The 25,804-nt window shown below is 39.4% G+C and overlaps 1 protein-coding gene and 1 long non-coding RNA gene across 15 annotated transcripts in view; both read right to left on the bottom strand.

Annotated features, from left to right (window-relative positions):
- The window catches only part of tpm1 (tropomyosin 1 (alpha)), a 40,463-nt gene extending 33,405 nt beyond the window's left edge, over positions 1–7,058 (bottom strand). For 3 of the 14 annotated variants that reach the window (XM_079808719.1, XM_079808711.1, XM_079808721.1), the window contains exons 1-2: positions 6,697–6,895; positions 2,519–2,644 (exon numbers count right to left, since the gene is read on the bottom strand). In XM_079808719.1, coding sequence (XP_079664845.1) covers positions 2,519–2,644; positions 6,697–6,810 — 240 coding nt within the window. In that variant the 5' untranslated portion in view covers positions 6,811–6,895. Of the gene's footprint in view, positions 1–2,243; positions 2,370–2,518; positions 2,645–2,855; positions 3,284–6,696 lie in introns of those variants that run through there. The other 11 variants (XM_079808714.1, XM_079808703.1, XM_079808715.1 and 8 more) reach the window with 7 other exon arrangements.
- LOC307121207 lies at positions 3,254–5,392 on the bottom strand. The gene is made up of 2 exons (XR_013815938.1): positions 5,291–5,392; positions 3,254–4,817 (listed from the first exon to the last, which is right to left on the bottom strand). It is a non-coding gene; the product is annotated as an uncharacterized lncRNA (long non-coding RNA).
- Positions 7,059–25,804: the final 18,746 nt, after the last annotated feature.

The following is a 25,804-nucleotide window of genomic DNA, read 5'->3' as shown; positions in this document are numbered from 1 at the left end:
AATAAATTATAAATAAATACATTTATTATAGTAAATGAATGTACTATTAATAAATAATATAAACATTGTAATATAATTAAGTATAATAATAGCTTTATTGGCATGGCTGTAAATAATACGATATTTATATACTAATTATATGTTTAAAAATATTTTAACTTGAAACTTAAAGGGATAGTTGTGGAAACGAAATTTTAATCACAAGAAAACATTTTAAAGAATGTTGGTAACCAGACAGTTGACGGCACCCATTGACTTCCATTAATATAATAAATTAATGTAATATTAATAACTAATATAAACATTATAATATAATATCAAGTATAATGATAGCTTTATTGGCATGACTGTACATAATACAATATTGCCTAAACCTGGGATATTTGCAAAAAATAAAAATGATATATATATTATATTATATATATATCAGGGATGCAAACGGGTGAGGGGTAAAAAAGGTGGATAGAGAAAACCTTCTCCGAGGTCAGGACACTATTTAAAATGATTTTTTAATTTTTTATATATATGTTTACTTCATGCTCATTTATAGACACTATTAAGTATCTTTGCATCTGCCTGAAAACTCATTCTAACAGGTGAGAGGTAAAACAGTTTTTGTGTTTTATGTAGGGTAAAACAACCTTTATAAAACACAAAAAAAATTATTCAATAGATGTGGGAGCTGAATACATAAAAAAAACAAAAAACAAAAAGAAAACAACCAGATAAAATGTAACACTATTATAACACTCAAAACTGAAAACTGAAGATCCCACTGGCTACAAATGCATCAATATGAGAAAATTTGTACACCAACTCGTAAATTAAACCCTATTTCTTCTGTCGTTTAGCCAACAGAATTTCAAGGGCCCGCTTCCTTTGTTTTGCTACATGTCTCAGCCTCGCCCATTTTTTCTTCGATGCATTTATTTTAATTTTTGTTTATGTATTTATTTGTATTTATTACCTTGTAATGTCAATTCAATGTGTGTGTGTGTGTGTGTGTGTGTGTGTGTGTGTGTATGTGTGTGTGTGTGTGTGTGTGTGTGTGTGTGTGTGTGTGTGTGTGTGTGTGTGTGTGTGTGTGTGTGTGTGTGTGTGTGTGTGTGTTTAAAAATATTTTATTCCTTTAACCTGAAACTGAAAGGGATAGTTTAGCCAAAAAATTTTTTTTATTAGTTTCTTTCTTCACAACATTTTAAAGAATGGTAACCAGACAGTGGATGGCCCCCATTGACTCCTATGGTATTTTTGTCTTACTATGGAACTCAATGGGTGCCATCAACTGTCTACCAACATTCTTTAAAATGTCTTCATTGGTGTTCAACAGACAAAAAACTCATACAGGTTTGGAACAACAATAAAAATTGGGGGGTGAAATATCCCTTTATCCCAAATTTCGCGCCCTTACTGTCTTTGTACACGAGGGGGAGTCCTAGCACGCGCACTATCCAAGACCACAGTGAAATATCTATTTTCACACAACAAAACTGAGTAAAAATGTATTTTTTAAACGATTTTGCTACTCGCAAAATAACTTATTTTAATAAACGTAATTGTATTAAAGAGATCTCTCTTAATTATTGAATAATGGATGTCGAATCAACGGAACAAAACGACTCGGGTTCAAACGATTCTTTAAAGCTAGATGTTCGGAGCACGATCTATCATGCAAAGCTATGCAAATAGTTGACAAGGCTTTGGATGATCTACTCATGCGATACAGTTTAGTTCTGAAGGTCTTCCAGTCGTTCAGTCTTTCTCGAGGGCAGAGCCCAAGGAGTTGAGCTGAGTCTTGACCATATAAAGGCACTGGGCTAAATATAACAGCCTCTCTGCTCTCTCTCTCTCTCTCTTGGACATGTCTTGGAATGCATGTCTTGTAATTTAAATCGCGAATCGTATGTTTATGTTTGCTTACCCATACTAACAGGCTACTCCATGTTTGGTCAGAGGAATGCATATTGTGTTTATATCCCCATGCCATGTGCCCTTTTAGTCACGAAATGATGTCACACATAGGCCTACAGTGCACGAGCCCAAAACAGGTGGCGTGACATCACTTTATTTATTTATTTACTTTTAGTTTTTTATAGTCCCAATGCAACCTGGGTCCGAAAACAATATCCACAACCATCTTCAAATATGATGCATGACAGACATAGGCCTAAAAAGTGGCATGCCAAAAAGTGTCAGGAAAAGATGCGTGAAGGCGGTGAAGAAGCTGCGTAGGCTATACTCACATCTGCGGCTTTCTTCTCGGCCAGCTCCAGTTTCTCCTGGGCATCTTTAAGAGCCTCAGAATATTTGTCGAGCTCATCCTCAGTGCCCTTCAGTTTCTTCTGCAGCGCTATAAGGTCATCCTCAAGCTGCGCGTGAGTGAGTGATTGATTGATTGACAGCAGTGAAGGCAGGAAGCAGAGTGCGCGCGTGGTGTGGCCGTAAAGAGACCGACAGGGAAAAAGACGGGAAGAGAGAAAAGTTAGGGAGATTCAGACAGGGACACACAGGAAAATACCTTGGTGGCGACTTCGTCGGCGGTCAGGAGCTTCTCCTCGACACTCTGGTACTCCTCAAGCACTTTATCACGCTCGTCCTCGGACACGCGCAACCTCTTTTCCAACTGAATTAGCTCGTCTTCTAACTACACATGCATAAATGACAGTTTTCATTACAAATGAGGTCAACTTTTATTACAAATGCTATCAAAACATTAAATATGTCTACTTCAGATACAGTTAACCCTTCGTGGTGTTCTGTTTGTGGTCTCATATAGGCCCAAAATATGCTAACGTTACTTTTTGTGAGACCAAAAGTGTCAAAGATACCCAGCAAACATTATGACGTTTAATGACCGTTGAAAAGACGTCCCTCCGACACGTCCCGTCATGGTTGAAAAATAGTTCCAAAATGAAAGTTGAACGGACGTCTTCGACGTCATCTGGCCGTGAATACCACGTCTTTTCTGCGCGCCCCTGGACGTCTAAATGCGTCGTCTTCTGGATGTTTAAATGTGTCGTCTTCTGGATGTTTAAATGTGTTGCTGCATAATTTAAGTGTGTATATAAAATAATCACACACCCATTGTGTAACATCGTAAAATGCAATCAATTATGTCTTGGTTTTCACATTTTGACAGGTTCTAAAAAGGTTCAAAATCGGTCCAGTCAGACCTGAACGTCCATGAAACGTTTTAATCACGTGTACATCACAAACAAGAACACATTTGTGGACATAAGCAAAAAGAAGCATGTTCTGATTTAGCAAAACATTTTATTTTTTTGAACAGCCACAGATTTTCTTCTTTCATTAATGTTTAACATCCATTAACCAAACTAAAATAACAATTACAAAATACTGAATTATCATTATATAAAGGGATAGTTCACCCAAAAATTAAAATTAATTTACTCACCCTCACGTTTCAAACCTATACATTCCACATTTCTATGTTCTGCTGAACACAAAGATGTTTTAAAATTCTTTTGTAACCAAGCAGGTCTCGCCTCCCATTAACTACCATTGTAGGGAAAAATGATTATGGTAGTTAATGGGAGGTGAGAACTACTTGGTTACAAACATTCTTCAAGGGTCTTTTCTGACCCCAATGGACGTTTGCTCAAATAAAAAGTTCCCTTTGTACGGTTGTCAACACTCTCTAAATCTACAAATAAAAACAATTAATTGGATTGATATCTGTTTTTATGTTCGTGTGACAAAAAAAAGTCACACTCAGGCTGCTTAGAACAAATTTCATCCTCAAAAACAACAGAACATGCATACAGAAATGAAGTGGCACACTTCCAACAATGCATAAAACATCCACAATGCAAAATGATCATGCTCAAACACACACATACAGGAATATTTGTTCAATTTGTTATTGCTGTTCAGTTCATAGCATTTTGATGTTCATGTTGTGTATTGTTTACTCAATATGTAATAACTTAATTTCTGTAAATTTTTGTTCTGTTACAGTTAGTAACTGAAGTGTACATTCAATTTGTAGAATTATAAGAAAATCAGATGTTTGAAATAAAATGATAAATTCTAAAGACTCTGGTTTGATTCTAATCATAATGTAACATTGAAAAAAAATTCAGTACAAAAAAAATACTAAACTTTGACTAAATTAATTAATTTTAATTGTTATAATTGTGATTTCATAACATTTAGATATGAATCCAACTGTAAGATACTTGTGAAAAATGTCTTTCAGTCAGTCACATAGTAAGCAAATAGTGGAGCTTTGCAGCCATTTACTGGTAAAATTCTTTTTTTTATTATTATTATTATAAAACTGTATTTTCCAAAGGATGGGCAAAAATCTTACACTAAACAATGTCAAATTATCCATGTTATCCCCACGAATGAAAGTTAGAATTTTGGGTCTTTTATAAAGTGAATTTTACATAAACTGATTTTGTGTTTTAATTTATTTATATAAATTTAACAATTATTATAAATTCTCCAAAAACTGCACAGATGTTGAGTAAAAACATTAATAAACATAGTTTATAAAATTACATTTTGTTGCCTGGGGTCTGTGGAGTCCCTCTTAATTCCCAAATTAAGAGGGTTAAACAAGGGTTAGACATCTTTTTGTTCAGCAGAACATAGAAAGGTATACAGGTTTGAAACACGAGGGTGAGTAAATGACAACAATTTTCATTTTTGGGGGAACTATCCCTTAAACACATTAAAGTAGTTATTTTGTTTGTAATTTTTTGTAACCATCACCAACAGCTCTTCCTGGAGAGTGATTCAGGTGTTCTGCTATTGCTGCATCAATCTCAGAGTCCACCTATTCACAGCATCTGAGGGAAGAGAATATATTTATTTTTAAAATAATAGGAAAAATTTGAGGTAAATGACATGCACTTATTTTCAAAATGTATTGCAAAAATGATCTCACAGCTCAATAAAAAATAAATAAAAACATGCAACAAGATGAATGAATCATGAGTTAAACATAAGAAAAATGTAATCAACATGCATTACATTTTATTTTACTCTATAAAAGATGTTCTGCTCTAAATGGGTGTTAGTGGGGGATGGAAGCATTACTTTCTGAAAGAAACTCTCAAAAGGCTACATTAATAGGTTACAGTAATAACTTGTGCTGTATAATTAAACGTGTTTAAGTTGAAAGTAACGTTTAGCCTACTAGCTAATTAGCCAAAACTCAAGTAATTCTCTGTTGACAACGTGGGCCTCATTTCTTTCGGTTCCTTCATGTTAAACAAGTAAAACTCAAGTAAATTTATCAAATACTACAAAATGTACTTACCCAACAGTAGATTTTTAATAATATATCAAACTCTCTCCGCAAGTCCTCTTCTCCTCGTGGTTGTAATGTAGACAGGAACTGGAGAACGGAACGCTATCTCGCGAGATAATCTATAATATCGCGGGATTTTGAAATATCGCTAGATTTATTAATATCTTTTGTTACTACATCTTGGCAGCACAGTTCAAGTCAGACTTAATGGTTATAGGATATATTACTGTTTTACATATGCATAGGCTACATTCCATAAAAATAATAACAACGAATACATAAAACGGGTTGAAATAATGACTAAAATGCAGTGGGTTCACAATCACTTAACCACACAGAGCACTTTGTGATTTTAAATATATTTAGCCTATATTCAAAATAAATTAAATATAGGCTAAATCTTGTATTTCATAAAGGTTTTTTTTATGGGTCTTGACTGGACGTGTACGGGACGTCAGTGGACGTCTATTCACAACCTCTTAAAAACTACTTGGGGCACTTAAATTAATTATTGCAGTATTAACCATGCAAGGTGTAAGCAGCTTCTGCATATTTCACAATGATTTCATAGAGGGTCATCATGGACTATAAATGCACGTGTAAAAGACGTCACCATAGTGACGTCCTCTTACGACGGATTCAAGGGTATATATTGAACTACACATAGCTAAAAGTCAAAGTAACTATTATACATGCAACCGGAGAGAACTGTAGACAGGTACAAATGTATCTGAGTGCATTTTTAAGAATGTTCTGTGTTACATACTTTTACCGATTTATGCCGTCCTACCGCGACTATTTTTGGCCAGGGACACGACGTTGCCGTCGGACCAATGTTTGCTGGGTATCTACCAGAAGCGTTTTGGTTTGGTCAGATTCAAATTTAGTGAAGAGAGAAAAAAAACAGTGAAAGCTTAAGTTTAAGTGATCTCAAGGTTGTGACAACGTTGCATTTACATATTTTCAACCATTTTGAATTTAATAGCATAAAGAAAATCTTGTTGAAACATTGAAAACCTAATAAACTCGAGTAGAAATTTAGAGACAAATGTAACATGAATGAACGAATGAATGGCTGCACATATCCTACATTTTCCTGCATTAGATGAATGACAGCATGTTAATTATTACATTAAGCCTATTGTTACAGTAACACTAAATAGATGGGGTGAATTCAGTTAGATTGGACACTTTTTACCATTGAGATGGCTTGGAAAGCGTTCCAATCACCCTGAATTCACCCTATATGAATATAAATAGATATTATTTTAACTTGACAATGAAAAGTGTAGGCTACACTTCTTTTTTACTAATCCACCCAGGCGCAGCAATAATCCGTTTATCAAGTAGCGCGCGAGACCGGCGCGTGCGCGCGTCATGGATAACTTTTTAAAGTCCTCATTAAAACCGCAGACCTGTTTGCTCCTGTCCTCCGCTGCCTTTTTGTCTCCCTCAGCCTGCTCAGCTCTGTCCAAGGCATTCTCCTTGTCGAGCTTGAGCATTTGCATCTTCTTCTTAATGGCATCCATGGCTGCTTATTGGTGGTTGTTCGGCTGAAAGAGATAAATTTCCACAGAGGAGAAGCGCTTGGGACTGAACGCAGTGCTGGAGTGCGAGCGCCCGCTCCTGTGCGCGCTCTCAAATACGTACTTTCACGGGAGGGGTTACTGAATTCCTCTGGACATTCAATACTTTTTTGGAAACAGCCGCATTGGGCTGCTTCTCCATGCACCGTGTGTGTTTTTTTATGGAACCGTGTGGCGATTCGCTGCTGCTCGACATTTGACCGTTTATATGCCTATATAAGGGGTGTGATGGGCAAGGCGAACTCATTGAGACGTCTTCATACACACTGCGCGCACAGTTTTGACGCTCTGTTATCAAAACGCAACGCTCCTGGCCAAAGACGTCCATTGGATGCATATAATGTAGGCCTATATATATATTAACCAGTTCATTAAAACAGGCCCAAAAGATTAAGAAATACATCAGATGTTACATATAAACTAAATGAAAATAAATAATTTATTATTTATTTATGCATCTAATGCTATTTTTAATTTCAGTGGCATTTTGACCCTGATGTTATTCCAGGGGTATTGGCCCTGTAATAGTATTACTGTATGCCATTTGGGATAAATGGTCCATCAACCTCAGAAAAAGTCACTGATGACAGAATAACTAATTTCTGGGCCCCTTCGGACTGATAACAAAGGTATCATTATCCCATGATAACTCTGCATCAGTGTGATCAAAACTTCGTTTCAACACTTCTTCACAATATGATTGAACAAAAACTCTGCATGGGCTTAAAATGTCATCAACAGTTTCATCTCCGTGCCTTTATGTATCCCATGACAGATGCAAGAGGAGCTTCAGTTTGTTTCTTTGGGATATTGAGCGGACTGACTTCTCTCTCTCTCTGTTATCCTTCAGTCTGTCCTTCTCCTCCTTACAAGCATCTCAGAGTATTTTTAGGGCAGTCTCTGTGCCCGAGCACCTGGCCCAGTCTGTATATTTCACATTTCAAAACACTTAGACAAGTGGTGAAACATAATGTGATAATTTCCTAAAATAACCCCAGTCTTATAATACCCAGTTGTCTTGCACTATTTCTGCTCTCTTGTAATTGTCTTGAATAGCACAACACTGTTCTTGGAGTTTGCAAGATCCTTGCATATACGATACCATGTATTCACCCACCAAATGCCATTAAAATAAATCACAATGCATTACTAATAAAACTAAAACCATATACAGTACTTATACACCCAATATTGTGTTGACCCATGGACTCCACTAGACCCCTGAAGGTGTGCTGTGGTATCTGGCACCAAGATGTTAGCAGCAGATCCTTTAAGTCCTGTAAGTTGTGAGGTGGGGCCTCCATGGATCGGACTTGTTTGTTCAGCACATCCCACAGATGCTCGATTGGATTGAGATCTTGGGAATTTGGAGGCCAAGTCAACACCTCAAACTCGTTGTTGTGCTACTCAAACCATTCCTAAACCATTTTTGCTTTGTGTCAGGCGCATTATCCTGTGAAAGAGGCCACTGCCACCAGTGAATACCGTTTCCATGAAAGGGTGAACATGGTCTGCAACAATGCTTAGGTAGGTGGTACGTGTCAAAGTAACATCCACATGGATGGCAGGACCTAATGTTTCCCAGCAGAACATTACCCAAAGCATCACACTGCCTCCGCCGGCTTGCCTTCTTCCCATAGGGCATCCTGGTGCCATGTGTTCCCCAGGTAAGCGACGCACACACACCCGGCCATCCACATGAAAACATGATTCATCAGACCAGGCCACCTTCTTCCATTGCTCCGTGGTCCAGTTCTGATGCTCACGTGCCCAATGTTGGCGCTTGGACAGGGGTCAGCATGGGCGCCCTGACTGCTCTGCAGCTATGCAGCCCCATACACAACAAACTGCGATGAACTGTGTATTCTGACACCTTTCTATCAGAACCAGCATTAACTTCTAGAGCAATTTGAGCTACAGTAGCTCGTCTGTTTGATCGGACCACACGGGCCAGCCTTCGCTCCCCACATGCATCAATGAGCCTTGGCCGCCCATGACCCTGTCACCGGTTCATCACTGTTCCTTCCTTGGAGCACTTTTGATAGAGACTGACCACTGCAGACCGGGAACACCCCACAAGAGCTGCAGTTTTGGAGATGCTCTGACCCAGTCGTCTAGCCATCACAATTTGGCTCTTGTCAAACTCGCTCAAATCCTTACGCTTGCCTATTTTTCCTGCTTTAACACATCAACTTTGAGAACAAAATGTTCACTTGCTGCCTAATATATCCCACCCACTAACAGGAGCCGTGATGAAGAGATAATCAGTGTTATTCACTTCACCTGTCATAATGTTATGCCTGATCTATATATATATATATATATATATATATAAAAGGAGCCTGTCATTAACTCTTTCCCCACCAGTGTGTTTTTGTTTTTTAAAGGTGCCTGCCAGCACCATAATTTTTGATCATTTTCACAAAACTTTAATGGTCCCCATGATATTTTGTTGTACATCTGAACATACAATATATCGAAAGAACAGACCCTCTTCTTAAGAAAAAAAAAGCTTATTCTAGCTTCATGTATTGTTTTTTTATCAACACTTGCTTAATGTGGGTAAGTTTAATAATAATAATAATAAAAAGCAACATAACGACTTCGGCCAGATCGTATTCAGACGATGATCAAAACATAGATTGAGTGAATCAACACGCCCAAAGAGTCCTATACCTCATCCTAGTTCGACATTTCATTTGGTAACGTTTGCCGTTTTAATGTTGATGATCGCTTTAGCTTACATGTGTTCAGCAATGCTTCTATCGCTTGTTTCTACTTTTTTTTTCTCGCCTGTGTTTTGATCTGTAGATTCTGTAATATTTCAGAAGATGCGTAATATCGCCCCCCTACTGTATAAGTGAAAACATGGATTGCCAGAAAATTAAGTCAATGACGGGGAAGTGTGTCTAAATGACCGTAAATTTTATCAATGGGTAGGAAAGAGTTAAAATATTGCAAAAAATCTTAACAGACTTCTCTAACACAGCTCAACCAGGCCTCTCACCCTTTTTTGCCTATTCTGTGGGTGGGGATTATTTAAATGAGTAACATTATGACTTCATAAGATCCGGAAAAATTGCGTTGTAGTCCAAACGAGCCGGTTGTTGTAGTTCTTGGAAAGTGGATTATGTAAAAAAAAAAATGGACTTTGAGCATTGTAACCTTACATTCTAACTAAAGTTGTAAAAGTGAAAAAGAATAATAGGACCCCTTTAATGCAAAATATTCCTATTCCTGTATTCCCATATCATTTCATTTTGTTATCTTATGTTTATGTTTATGACAGAGCCCTATTATATCACTTCCTGTTATCATTCACATCACAGTGTAAGAGCTTCGACAAACTTTTAGCTTTTTTTTTGTGGTGATGATGGATTCAATGCAGCTTATAATATAAACAAGCCCCAAAGAACTATGGGTAAATATTTAATGAATTAACTAATAGCATAAGTAACTCAGAGGCCTGTAAACATTCATAGCCAACAAATACAGTTTGGAAATTTTGGATATCATTACAGAGCGTTAGACAATAGTTTGTATTTTGGAAAACACATATCTTGCTTTTAAAAAATGAAACACAGTCCTCTACACAGACTTTATTTGAAAATATTGCCCACCATCTGGTTAATCGTTCGTCAAGTTACTCATTGAGGCTAAAATGGTTTTCTCATACTTTTCCCACTAGAAAAAAAAGTCCAGGACGGTGTGAACTGATACTTGGCTTTGTTCAGCTTTGTTCAGAGAGAAAGTGTTATCTGAGACCCTTTAATATTCAGCTTTCTCCAATCCAACTACTACAAATCAAACCGTTTGTATTAGAAGAAATACACACGAATGCCTGGACATGATTATCTTATTGTTTCGCCCATCTGTTCTAGCATATAAAGACACAGACGAGTACCAGGGGTGATAAGAACAGTTGAAGTTCCTGTTGAAAGAATACTGTTTATGTCTTCTTGTTCTTTTTTTCCTCTGGGTTTCTGATGGTTTATCATCTCAGCTGATCTTGTACCGTAACAGACCCATTGGTTTTAAGACACATAGCCATCCATGCTGGAGTAATAGTGCTGGCATCAGATGCATGTTTATCTAAACCCTTGGGATGTGACTTTAGCTGTGGAACATTGTCCTTTCCCAAACAGGGAGCATGAACTATTTAAATACACAGTGGAGAAAACTGGATAATTGTGTTCCCTGGCTCTGTTTCAATAATATGTAAAAATATGAAAGTTTTCCAAAACAAAATGTGATTTGTAAATAGACAAAGCAACTAAACAAAGTGAGCAAACCAAGCAGCCAACATTTCTGTTATAGAAAAACGTAACTAACATGCATTAACATTTGTCTTTCACAACTTCTACATTTATCAAATTCAGAATCGTCAGTATCTCCTTCAGGCTCTGCTAATGACTGTCCGGAAGGGGAGTCACACTTCCCATGTCTACCGAGGATTAAGGAATGAAAGGCAGAGGAAACCAGAGAAGCTGACAAGAACAAGTCCCTCTGCATAGATGATCTTCATACTTACATATAGAACCTAACATCGAATGTTACGCTGTATTTTAAGCTGTTGGCCAAATTAAGAAAGCCATTTCGGGGTCTTTTGATATGAGCTAACACATTTTTATTTATAATATTAGTGTGTTCGCTAGAGAAAACATGACTGTTATTATATCTTAAATATGAGTTTGAGTATTGAACTACAGTGCATTACTTGTCCCACACCATTTGTGTTATGGATATGAATGATACCTCGAATCATGCGGCTAGAGATGTATTACTTTTCTAAGTAACGTATGCTTGGTGGCATAATCCCAAAGATTTACCCTGAACGGGGGACTTGAGCCATATTAAAATATCCAGACTTTTGACCTGTAAGCAACTACCCTAGCAACTGCGTAGCATTACCCTAGCAACCACCCAGAACTTCCACCTAACTTCCAAGCAATGCCTTAACAACAACACAGAACACCCATGCAACCTTTAAGTAACTGCTAATCAATCCTTTAGCAACCACCTGGAACTCCCTGGCAACTGCCTAGCAACCACTTAGCATGCTCTATCAACCACCCAGAAAAATCTTGTATCCGCCTATGAACCACCCAGAACATCCTAGTAACTGTCAAGCAACTTCCAAACACTACTCATCACAGCCTTGCAACTGCTAATCAACACCTTAGCAACCGTCAAGGACCCTAACAACTGCTGTGCAACATCAAAGTAACCATCCAGAACCACAAAGTATCCAAGTAGCATACCCTAGCAACCACACAGAACACCCTAACAACTACCTCATGAGGCCCTGTCAACTACCCAGACAAACCTAGTATCTGTCAAGCAACCACCCAATATAACCTAGCAAACGCCAAGCAATGCCCTAACAACAACCCAGAACAAACTTGCAAACGCCAAGCAACTGCTAATCAATGCCTTAGCAACCACCAAAAACTTTTTGGCAACTGCCTAGCAACTACCCAGAAAGACCTAACATCTGCCTATTAACCAAGCACAGCATCCTACCAACTGCCTAGCAATTCTATAACAACCACCCAGCAACTGCTGATTAACACCTCAGCAACCAGCAAGAACCCTAGCAAATGTCTAGACACATCCTAGTAACCACCTAACATGCCTTTGCAACAATAGACACACCTAAAAGCATCCAAATTGCACACACTAGCAACCACCAGAACACCATAACAACCACCTAGTAAGGCACTAGCAACCATAAAAACGTATCCACCTAGCAACTACCAAGAACACTATGTAACCTAGCAACCACCCAGAAAACCCTAGCAACCACTCAGGACACCCTAGCAACCACACAGGATACCCTAGGATGCTAGGATGCAATCACACAAAACATCCTAGCAATTGCTTAGCAAACAGCAACAACCTACAACACCCCAGAAACCAACTACTAGTGCCCTAGCAACCACCCAGAACACCATAGCAACACCTTAGCAACCACACAGAACATCCTAGCAACTGCTTAGCAAACAGCAACCACCCAGAACACCCCAGAAACCAACTGCCAGTGCTCTAGCAATCACACAGAAAACCCTAGCAACCGCAGAGCATCGACCTAGTAACAACCCAGAGCATTATATTAGTACCCTGGGATTGGGAACGATTTACATTACTCTGACATTATAGCGGTGATATTTGCATGGACAAGGAATGAAATAATATGCAGAAAAGGTCTCAAAAGTCTCACTAAACGAATCCACATACAACCACATGACCCTCACTTTATCTGGGTTTCCCCCCTGCGGCAGGAACCAGCCGAACTCCCCAGAGAATTAATTCTCAATGACAAACGGGACCTTCTAAGCCTCTTAGACGTCTGTTGCCCCCTCTGATACCATCTGAGGAGCTCTGGGAAATTGCAGTGTGTATATATAGATAGATAGGATTAACCAGTACTATGCTGGGGTAAAGTCATTCTGGACAGCAAATGTTAGTGAGGCAGAGGTGCAACTTGACCCCACCGCAACTTGAGTCTCCAACACACACATATCAAGGGGGTGTTGACATACACGCATACACTTGCTTCCACTCTGTCATGCCAGGGACATCAAGCCCTGCGATAGTTATCACTGGAGGAATGACCACACACATGTGCATTTAATAACCAGCTCTTGTATCGCTTACAATAAGGTTCACCAGCTAGTTGTGCATATTCTATATGACATAATCAGCTGAGAATACTTATCTCACTCTACTTTTATTGGAAACCCATACAATTTATCTTTTCCCATGGAGTTATTTAGCAGAATGTCCAAGCTTCTCCTTTCCATGTCTTTTTGTATGGCTTTAGATGACTTGGAATATAATACAGGAGTACTTTTGTCAGTTTTAGAGATATTTTTCAAATTTTTATGCATGGAAATTAGCAGCTTAACAACAATTTTTTTTCTTATTTGTGTGATCTATCCCTTTAATGCAGAGGTTGGGACAAGATATTGCGACCACAAATTAAAGTCCCCTTGCAGACATTAAGTTTAACCCTTAAAACTCATCTTTGATAATCATTATCATAATTAAATTGTTTTTTTTTTTAAATAGCTTGATTATGGAAATTAGTTCCCCCCTTCACTAAATCACACCTGATCCATTCGGTCAACTGTAGTAAACGCCTAGAATGATTCTAATTGGTCAGTTGCAGTTTTAATGTGTTAATTATTATTGTCTATATAATGACTGTTTTCCAAGGTAACCAAATTCCTACATAACATGACTTTTTCACTGGTATCACTCTTTTCCTGCAATACAAAAACCAAAAGGCAGATCAAACCACATTAAGGATATAAGACTCACACAGATGGACTTTAAGATCCCTTTATGGGCTGTCTACTTAATAAAGCCTAGACTGTTGGTACCGTTAAGGAGATGTGCTTCATTCCGCTGCCGCAAGCTGTTTGTGAGAGATCAGAGCTGAGGTGGTCTTTGGGAGAAATGTCTGGCGGGCCTGGGCAGATTTTCGCCCTGAGCGCCAGAGCATTTCTACTGTAAGGCCTACGTGACTACAGCCCAAGGCAGAGATGAGTATGATGGGGGGGGGGGGGGGGGGGGGGATTCTTTTATTTGGCACTGATCTGAAACGGCTCCTAAACCCTGCCAGCAGTCTCAATGTCTGCCGTGCCGTCCACATACTTAAAGCAGGAAATTCTAAATTCTTAAACCAAGCTCCTAGTCATTTCCCCATAGCAATGTAAAAGAAGAGAATTGTGTTGAATCTGAATAAAATATGTAGGTTTTGTGCAGTTCATAGTACAATTTAGACACCTCTGGAGCGTTTGGCTTCGCATACTGAATAGGATATGACAACAAAATCATAAATATAAAAAAAAAATTAAGTGTCCGCTGAAAATTATTAACTACAAATACAAGAAAAGCTGATTTGTTTGATGTATGCATGTTGTTCAGCTAACAACTTAAAACTCCTAGTAAGCAGAAAAAGCCAATTTTATTGGTCAATTTGATTGTTTTTTTACTTAGCTCGTTACAATGCATTCTGGGATTGCTGTATTACTAAAAAGGCACATGCAATACTTCCTTTAATTTTGGTGAAAATAAGATCTTATAGAGTAGCATAGAACAAGGGTTTTCAAACTGGGGTCCGGGGAACCCCAGGGGTCCTCCAGAAGGTTCTATGGGGTCCTCAGAACATTTCAGAGAATTAAAAGACAAAGCAAAACTGGATAAGGTCTACCGCACAATCTAACGGTTTCATTTCTAATCGTTTCTCTTTGTTTGCCGTATACATACTTTCCAGAATTATGTTTGCTTTGTATCTTTCTAGTGAGTTTTTCTCACTACAGTCCCCTTTTTCTTACATACTGCTTAAATACATTTATTGTGAAAGTTGCTTATACAAGTAATTTTTCATTGAAAATTTTCTTCTTCAGGTTTATACACTCACCGAAAGGATTATTAGGAACACCATACTAATACTGTTGCCTCTGGCTTGGCGTGCTCAGTTGGGGACATTACATTTTTCAACTAAACATCGAAATACATCTAAATAATAAACTAAATTAACCATTTAAACTAAATTACTGATCGAATTATTGATCTAAAGCCCACACTGTCACTGTATGATACTTGAAATTTTTCCAGAATGGCTATACAGCTGAATAAAATTATGCTGCATTATTTTCCTGTTTAACACTGTAAAGCTGCTTTGAAACAATCTACATTGTTAAAAGCGCTATATAAATAAAGTTGACTTGACTTGACTGTGTTTGACCCCCTTTCGCCTTCAGAACTGCCTTAATTCTACGTGGCATTGATTCAACAAGGTGCTGAAAGCATTCTTTAGAAATGTTGGCCCATATTGATAGGATGGCATCTTGCAGTTGATGGAGATTTGTGGGATGCACATCCAGGGCACGAAGCTCTCGTTCCACCACATCCCAAAGATGCTCTATTGGGTTGAGATCTGGTGACTGTGGGGGCCATTTTAGTACAGTGAACTCATTGTCATGTTCAAGAAACCAATTTGAAATGATTCGAGGTTTGTGACATGGTGCATTATCCTGCTGGAAGTAGCCATGAGAGGATGGGGACATGGTGGTCATAAAGGGATGGACATGGTCAGAAACAATGCTCAGGTAGGCCGTGGCATTTAAACGATGCCCAATTGGCACTAAGGGGCCTAAAGTGTGCCAAGAAAACATCCCCCACACCATTACACCACCACCACCAGCCTGCACAGGGTAAAAAGGCATGATGGATCCATGTTCTCATTCTGTATACGCCAAATTCTGACTCTACCATCTGAATGTCTCAACAGAAATCAAGACTCATCAGACCAGGCAACATTTTTCCAGTCTTCAACTGTCCAATTTTGGTGAGCTTGTGCAAATTGTAGCCTCTTTTTCCTATTTGTAGTGGAGATGAGTGGTACCCGGTGGGGTCTTCTGCTGTTGTAGCCCATTCGCCTCAAGGTTGTGCGTGTTGTGGCTTCACAAATGCTTTGCTGCATACCTCGGTTGTAACGAGTGGTTATTTCAGTCAAAGTTGCTCTTCTATCAGCTTGAATCAGTCGGCCCATTCTCCTCTGACCTCTAGCATCAACAAGGCATTTTCGCCCACAGGACTGCCGCATACTGGATGTTTTTCCCTTTTCACACCATTCTTTGTAAACCCTAGAAATGGTTGTGCGTGAAAATCCCAGTAACTGAGCAGATTGTGAAATACTCAGACCGGCCCGTCTGGCACAAACAACCATGCCACGCTCAAAATTGCTTAAATCACCTTTCTTTCCCATTCTGACATTCAGTTTGGAGTTCAGGAGATTGTCTTGACCAGGACCACACCCCTAAATGCATTGAAGCAACTGCCATGTGATTGGTTGATTAAATAATTGCATTAATGAGAAATTGAACAGGTGTTCCTAATAATCCTTAAGGTGAGTGTACATTCAACATTAAGTATAGCCAATTTAAGTTTGGAAATAATATGTATTTATAATGTCACACTTGCTATTTATCTAACAGTTTAAATGTCTTTTCATACATAAAAATATATAGATGGATTTTAGGAAGGGGGTCCACGATAAAGGTTCATCATATTTGGGGGTCCTTGGCATCATAAAGTTTGAAAACCCCTGGCATAGAACGGCCTTTGTGTCATGCGCATAGATAAATCTTAACCATTATGGGAGAAATTGCTGCATGTTCTGAAAAAGAGACGTCAGCGTGAAAAGACAGTGACCACAATGTATCTATCACAGCTTTCATTTTACCCTTCATTGTGATGTGGCAAGACAGTATTTCACATGAGTTACCAAGCAGACAGTCACTTCGGGAACTACATGTCTCTTACACTCATTTTAAGCTGTTGGCCAAATTGTAATCTGTCAGCAAAGCAACTCCCACCCTGGTCATAAAAATGGAGAGGGAAATAAGCAGACAAACTCCTCTGCATTTCACGTCATTCATGATAATGTGAAAAACAAGCAGCTTTGGCAGTGGAATGCGATTCATTTGAGAGCTTTCTTTTTTTCCTTAAAGTCTTTTTGATGCGGGTGGCAGCCATAATGGTCGAATAGTTGCGGGCTAGTGAGGGTTCCCCCCTATGAAGTGTTTGTTTGTGTTCCACTAACACAGCTGGAGAAAACTCAGAGCCGCATCTCATGCGAGACAGACCACCATAATCTGTCCAGAAAGGCCAATTCAGATGCGACAAGAGATGACAGCGATTATTCTCCTCCAGAATATTAGAAGATCCTCGATCGCTTGAAAAGGAACGGAAAAACAAGTTAAAAGACTAAAAATCAAATGTTACTATGAAATCAGCGTAGAAATCCTTGAAGTTCAAGAACTCAACAAAGGAGTCAACAAAGCACTTACCGCTTTACTTTGCATCCTCAAGATAAGAGATTCCATAACAGCATCAAGGCCGGATGGAGACCAGGAATTCTCCTGCACTGATGTGACTCATTTGTGAGGTTCACTGACACAAGACAATGTTTTCAAGCTGTTCTGGTGATAGACTGCACTAAACTCTACCTACCTACTAACTACACCAACCCAACCAACCTACCTACCGTCATAATCAATCATATCTGAAGCCAGAAATAGATGCTTGGACGGGCTTGGTTCCTCTTGTGAAATTGACATGGGGTGAGATTGACAGAACTCCATCAATATTTGCCCATTTTTTCCATTCCTGGATGTCAGTAGGTGTAAACTTTCCATGTGAGCAGTTGAAGCAAATCTTCCCATATATGGAGCTGGGTGCTGAGAGCTGACGTGATGAGCTCTTATGTTGAGTTTACGGCTTCCTAAATAGTTTGGTTTGCATTTCACTAAGCCATAAAACCTCTGGGTATGTGCTCGTCTTCATTATTGACCATGTGTCTTATTTATGTCACCCAGTCAGGACAAATCAATGGGGGCTAAATGAGGAGATGGTATGGTTTACCTGAGGATACATGCATTTTTTTGAAGTAGCTCTTGATTGACTTGCCAGAGAGTGCCATTTGTGTATGAATTACCTTTAGTGATAACATATCTAAGCTCATGCTAATGCCAAATTCTATTCAAAAGTCTATTCAAATCTCTTGTGAACTTATGGAGAGTGCCATTTGTGTGTTGCTTTAGACGTTCTGCAGATGAGCAAATCCCCAAAAAGACATCTTCCAGACGAAAACATGCACATCAGATAGATGTCTCCGTGATGTGGTTTGACTGAGTGAGACACACACTCACTTGGACACACACAGACGAAATGTGTTAACGACTCTGCGTCACGACTGCAAGTTGTATTGAGTGAGACATACCAAAGGAACCCACACCTCTTGACAAGCTGTCCTCTCACCCCAGATCAGACCCCTGTGACCCTGTCAGTATTTATTCAGATGTAGTGACTGTTCTCGTGTCAGTCTCAGTGTGGGGTTCACACTTCCTGTCAGGGAGCTGGAAGATGTGGGAGAGAGGCCAAGATCAGCCGGAGGAATCCATCTAAGATCAACTTCTCCGCTGACTGCACTGAACTTAGTCATAAAATCTGATGCTGAGCTTCTGGCAAGATATGCTAACAGTCAGCAGTGTGGTTTCTAATATCTCCTCAAAGCTTTGAGGAGGAAAGCCTCATCGTGGAAGAGATGAAAGAGGATGATGATGATGAAAGTCTGAAAATCAACGGTCAGATTCTTTGAAAGATCTCCAATCAGATGAGGGAAACATGGAAACATTAGGGCTCCTTTATCTTTCAGTGAATGATCTGATGCGATTTATTGGGGTATTAATACCTGCAAAATCTATTTTGAACTGTACACGATTCAACCAAATGCTGATCTTGCTATTAATTTTAACTGATGCTTTGATCAAAATCAATGTTCAGAATAACAAACTACTATTTCTTCAGTATGTATGCACAGTTTGCAAAATTTCATGAACATATTCGGACAAAATGTCACATTTGTCAAAATTGAGACACTGAATAGAATATTTTATCCCTCAATTCAATGCATTAAACTTGATCCTTTATTTACAGTGTGATAAATGAACCAGAGCCATAATGTTTTTATTCATTACTTGGTAGGACTGGCAAAAGTAACTATAGCCACATTTCCACCGCAGGAACTTTCCCCAGCAACTAGGGACTTTGGGGTGGTACTCGGTGTGTTTCGACCGCAGGAACCAGGGTCTAAATGAAGTTACGGGTAAATATTTCCCTCTCCAGACGGCCCCGCTCACGAGGTAGTACTTTTTCAAAGTTCAGGAACTTTCGGGGGTGGGACTTGGGCGCTGAACATGCTGATTGGTTGAACTCACGCATCATTTTATTTCAACCGGCATTTTTAAAAGTCCTGCGAGATTCGTTCTGCGTTCAGTAAATATCAGTCTTGCTCTTTCTGTCCGATGGCGCGCGTTGTCTCAGCAATCGCACGGTCAATGTCCGTAATAGCTGATAATAACATGTGTTGTCTTATTTTAAATCTAGCTTTCAGAATATGCTTTAGTATCAGTGCTCGTCTCTTTTTCGCCGTTTTGTTAATGACCTCTTTAATAAAAACCAATACATAACTAGCAAAAGCAGCGCTGCTTGTATCTCCTCCATACTTGTTATTGTTACAGACAGTATCGCACAAAAATTAATACTGTCCGTCGCTGACCGGGAGGAACAGTGGTGTGCAGTCCCACGTCTCTGGACTAATTTGCCTAATCTTCACGGTACTTTAGACCGCAGTGGAAACACAGACAGTAGCAGGTCTGAGGGAAAAAAAGTTCCTGTAAAAAAAGTTCCTGGTACAAATTGTTCCGGGTAATTTCGGTGGAAACAGGGCTTATATGTAACTGGTCCTACTCGACCCGCTCAGGGCAGGATTCAATCCGGGGTCTCCAGTGTGGGAGGGGGGCACGCTAACAAGGATGCTAAAGACCGCAGCTGCTAACATCAGTTGCTAACGCACCTCTTGAGACCAGGAGAGTGAGGTTTACACGCACAGCTCTTACTGGCCTAGGTTCATTACACTCACCCCCCTAAATCTCACTCTCAATGGGGTCATGGCACCAAATGTAAACCATCCTACTTTATTCGATCCGAGTGGGCATCAAATCCGGGTCATGGCAACAAATGTCACCAGTCCTACTTGACCCAGTCCTACTAGCGGTATTCGAACCGGGGTCTCCAGCATAGGAGGCCTAACAAGGACACTAAAGACTGTAGTTGCTAACGTCAGTCACTAATGTGCCTCTTGAGGCCAGGGGAGTGAGGTTTACAGCTCTTACTGGCCTACATCTGTTACACTCACCCCCCTAATCCTCACTCCCAATCTGGGTCACGACACCAAATGTAATTGGTTTTGCTTGGAGAACCAGAGTGAGTCAAGTAGGACCAGTGGATTCGAGGCCCGCTCAAAATGGTGTTGTGACCTGGATTGAGCGTGTCAAGTAGAATCCACTAGTCCTACTCAACCCACTCCGGTTCTACTTGACCCGCTCCGAGCAGTCCTCGAATCCACTGGTCCTACTTGACCCTACTCGGGCCTTAAATCCAGATTACGGCACCAAATGTCACCGGTCCTACTCGACCCGCTCCGAGCGGGCCTCGAATCCAGGTCAATGCACCAAATGTCACCAGTCCTACTCGACCCACTCCAAGCCTGCCTTGATTCCAGGTCAAGGAACCAAATTTAACCGGTCCTACTCGACCCACTCCAAGCAGGCCTCGAATCCGTGTCACGGCACTAAATGTCACCGGTCCTACTCGCTCTGCTCCAAGTGGGCTTCGAATCTAAGTCACAGCACCAATTGTCACCGGTCCTACTTGACCCACTCAGAGCAGGCCTCGAATCCGGGTTACGGCACCAAATTGAACTTGTCCTACTCGGCCCACTCACAATTATGAGTTGTAAGTACAAATAGTAAAGTACATAATTTGGAGATATGAAGTCAATTCTTGCAAGAAATTAAGTCACAATAAACGTTTTATATTTTTACTTTAAGGCCATACATTAAACTGTATTTATGGATTTGAACCTACAACCTTTCATCAAGTGCACAATGATTATGAATTACTTGAGATATTTGAACCTACAGCCTTTCAGTTTCCAGCCTACAGCTTAAACCATGACCCCAAACAGCTTGTTATTGACACTGCTATTTAAACATAAAATATTGAAGCACTGGGGCGTCAGAAAATGTTTTCAAGGCTCATACAATATAATCCAGACTTCAACAGCGATAATTTCAGATTCTCCTTTTGACTGAAAGCAACATGTTCTCTAACCTGCTGTTCGGTCCCTGCAGGCTCATTTGACCGCTTTCAAAAGTGGGCCATTTGTCGAAACGAGAGACCCATTTCCCCTGCATATTTCCAGAAACTCAGCAAGCCCTTGTTCACTGCTGTTTATTCAGCTTTAGTAGCTTTTTTTAGGGTGGGGAAAGCCACAGCAGCGAGACTGAGCAAGAAAGAAAACGCTTACGGCAGGCCTTTTCTTCTTCTGAAAGATGTGGCTTCTTTTCTTGGCAAAAACCTCCTGGATTGGGAGGTTTCCTTTCTAAGAGCGAGACAGTAAGGTGTTGCATTACACCAAAGGATCCATGCACTTACTACATCGCTGCCAACATCTCTAAGCTTTTGTCCCTGGTACTTCTCAAAGTCAGACCATCTTCACTGAACTTTCATTCTTGTCCAGACTATATATTCCTGAATGACCATTGATAGCCATTTCCATTTACCAACAAACCTTCAACCATACATTTTAATGTTCTGATGGCTAAATTCACTTGCAGCATTTAAAACTTCCAATGCTGATCTATTTGCGAGGTGTTGAAAGGCTAATATGCTGGTCTATAAAATGTTTATGAGGACAGTTTGATGTGCCATGAAGACGGGAGGGTGTGTTCGGATGATTGAAAGCGTTCTTCAAACCAGTGCCAGTTTTAGGGTGCTTAAAGACTCTCCTCACCTCAAGTATTTGGTGTCCAGCATGAGCTCGAATCCAGATATATCAGTGGCATCACTGCTGACTCAGAAATGCTGACACCTAGTCACACCGCAGTTGGTGGAACAGCATGGACGGTTCCTTATCCGATAGCCAACAGCAGAAATCAGAGCACTGGTTATAAAAGGTTTTAAGGTGGTGGACCACTTCAAGAATAATACAAGTTTGGACCACCTAACACCTGTGGGAAACCACAAACTTCCTCAATTACATACAGTTTAGTACACTATTGCCTGGTTTCACAGACAAGGCTTAAGCTAGTCCAGACTAAAATGCAAGTTTGAGCTGTTTTTCTTCTGCATGTCATGCGAACATGATAGATGATATGGCCATGGACTAAGAAGTCGTTCCCACAAGTTATTAATTCATGGCCACGTTGTAATCATTTGTTCCCCTGTTTTAATTTCAATAATTCATGGCCAATTTACTTAACTATAGATACATTTTTTGATGAATTAGAATGAATTCCCCAAATGTATTAATTTGTAGCCAGACTAGCCACATTGTACTAATTTGTTCCCTCGTTCCAGTGTCTGTACAGGTCTGTCTGCTCATCTCCACCTCTCTTTTTCTACAGCTCACGTTTTCAGCAGGACGGTGTCCCAGCGGGTCAGTGGGTCGGCCGTCTCAGCTGATGCGTAGACCAGAGGTTATTAATGGGATCCTCAGACCAAACATTCCCCACAGGTGCAGACACTGGGCTACAAAAACAAATAATACATATGTTCCCTGAGGTTCCTCTGGAGAAAGTAGAACCAGACATGGAGATTGTGAAAAGACAGGTATTTATATGCATTCTGTGATATTTAGACCAGAAGAACTGGTAGCGAAATGAACATAATATTTTCAATTCGTTTTTTTGTTGTAACATTTTCACAGTTTCATTTCAATTTTCATAAAAATGTTTATAGGTTTTTATTTGTTTTAGTTTTAGTTATTTTAGTACATCAAGTTTAAATGAAAATGGGAAATCATGCCTTGGTTGCCTAGTTGAATTAACTGAAGTTTATGTTTTATTTTTTGTACTTACATAAAAAATTGTTTGTTACAATGTCCTTTTATTGTGTTTATATTATATTGCAAAACACTTGCTGCTATTGAGGTGGGATACATGTACTGTTAGGGCCCTAACATATACCCGGTGCAATGCGACGCCAGGCAAGTGTTTTTTGCTACACTCTAAAAAAAAAAAGGTTCTATATTGCACCAAAAATGGTTCTTGGCTCGTAATCATAGGGGAACCTTTTTTAGTGCTATATAGCACCAATTTTGGTGCTTCAGTGGTTCTTCAGCGGTTCTTCAGAGGTTCTTCAGCGGTTCTTCAGAGGTTCTTCACCGGTTCTTTGACTAAGGTGCTATATAGCACCTCTGAAGAACCGCTGAAGAACCACTGAAGCACCAAAATTGGTGCTATATAGCACTAAAAAAGGTTCCCCTATGATTACGAGCCTTTTTTTTTAGAGTGTAGTTTCAGCCCGACACAGTTATCATTTTCACTTCCAGCGCCACGTTGTTTAAATAGCAAATGCAAAATAGGCGTGCTGGTCTGAAAATGAGGTGTGTTCAGGCGCATTGTTGGCGCCTTGCTATTTTGAAACAACTGAATACGACTGCGCCAACAAAAACCTGGTCTAAAGTTAATAGCGAGGTATTTTTGGTGTTATTTAAAGGGCACGTTAGTAATATGCGCCTATAGGCAGGTGCACAACGCATGTACATGTAAAATGTACTGGCTTTTAAAGGGAATGGGAGATGAGACTCTGATTGGTTTATTGCACGTAACGCCCAAAACACACCCAAGACTTATTAAGAGACTATGTACAAACCTTCTGGAAAATGCACTTGGTGCACCAACCTTTTTTCATTTGCAACTAGCAAAAGTGGATTCAGGCACGCCCTAGATGCACCTGCATTATGCGCTTCAGACCATGCACTCAGATCGTCATAGGGTTAAAGGAACACTCCACTTTTTTTTAAAATAGGCTCGTTTTCCAACTCCCCTAGAGTTAAACAGTCGAGTTTTACCGTTTTTGAATCCATTCAGCCGATCTCCGGGTCTGGTGGTAGTACTTTTTTAGCATAGCTTAGCATAGATCATTGAATCTGATTAGACCGTTAGCATCTCGCTCAGTCTTAGTACACCATGTAAACACAGAAAAGTCAAGTTTTAAATAGGAAAAATATCGAAACTCTTTGGTCATTTTTGAACAAGATGCTAACGGTCTAATCAGTTCACAGTGCATTAACTAATGTTAACAAATACAAGTTCTGATTTTAATAATGCATTTGTAAATGTTGAAATGAATAAATGCTGTGCAAGTATTGTTCATTTTTATAGTTCATGTTAACTAATGAAACCGTTTTGCAAATTGTTACCATATCATTGGAAGGTTTTCGGACCCCAGAAATGGACTGTCTCACTTCCTTTTAAGTTTATAAGTAAATGTTTATTTACTTTAAAGTGAATGCATCAAAGTTTGATATTTAGGGTAAGTTCCCTTGCCCGAAGTATAAGCAACAGTTATAGTGATGCTATAACAGATGATAGCACCCTGTATTTGGAAATGACCTCTCACAAGAGATCTCAGACAATAAACAGCATCCCATGAGTCGCGCTCCTCATGGATGACACCACAAGGAAATTGGGCAACCCCTTTCACGAACAAGCCTAAAATAGTCATGTGTACAGTCCAGATCATTCCACCGCGCCTGCTGAGTTTACTCTCAAAACACGCACCTCTCCGAGCAGATTCCTTCTCGTCTACACAAAGAAGGCCGACTGTGTTTAAAGCGCACCAGTTCTTGCAGACATTATTCATCTCATCCATGTTGTCGTCTAACAGGATCGTACAACATTCAGAATTGATTCAATTAATTTGGATTATTTTTGAATGCAGGATGCAGAATGTAATTCAAATTCAAGGAATAAGAAATTAAATTAAATAATATATACATTTTAATAATCCATTTAATTTAAAGGGATAGTTCAACAAAAATTACAATTTTGTCATCCCTCATGTTGTTTCAAACCTGTATCAGTTTCTTTCTTCTGCTGAACACAAAATAAGTTATTTTGAAGGATGTTTGTAACCAGACAGTTGATGGACCCCTTTGACTTCCATAGTAGGGAAAAAATACTATGTGAGTCCGTGGGTGCCGTATATATACATATATTTATCTTTGCAGCAAAGTCAATTATTCTTCCTGTCATTCCACATTCACATCCTGTACAATTTGTGAGGCCAGTTTAATTGAAATTCACAAATTCTGAATTTGTTATCTAAGGTAGTGTTTTAGATTTGAAGGCACTAACAGCACTGCAGAAATTCATTAACAATGGAAACACGGCACAAAGCAAACAAATGTGAACTGTGTTTCATTCCTAGGTGAGAGCGTTGCTTAAAATTAGTCAAACAGCTGTGACAACAATGTTTTCCTTTTTTTCCTCCCATTTTTTTTCTTCTTTAGGAA

This window comes from Gobio gobio, assembly GCF_949357685.1.
Source record: "Gobio gobio genome assembly, chromosome: 25".
Taxonomy (NCBI): Eukaryota; Metazoa; Chordata; class Actinopteri; order Cypriniformes; family Gobionidae; genus Gobio; species Gobio gobio.
The sequence above is the reverse complement of the archived record's forward strand: the minus strand, read 5'-3'. Positions and strand labels throughout refer to the sequence as shown.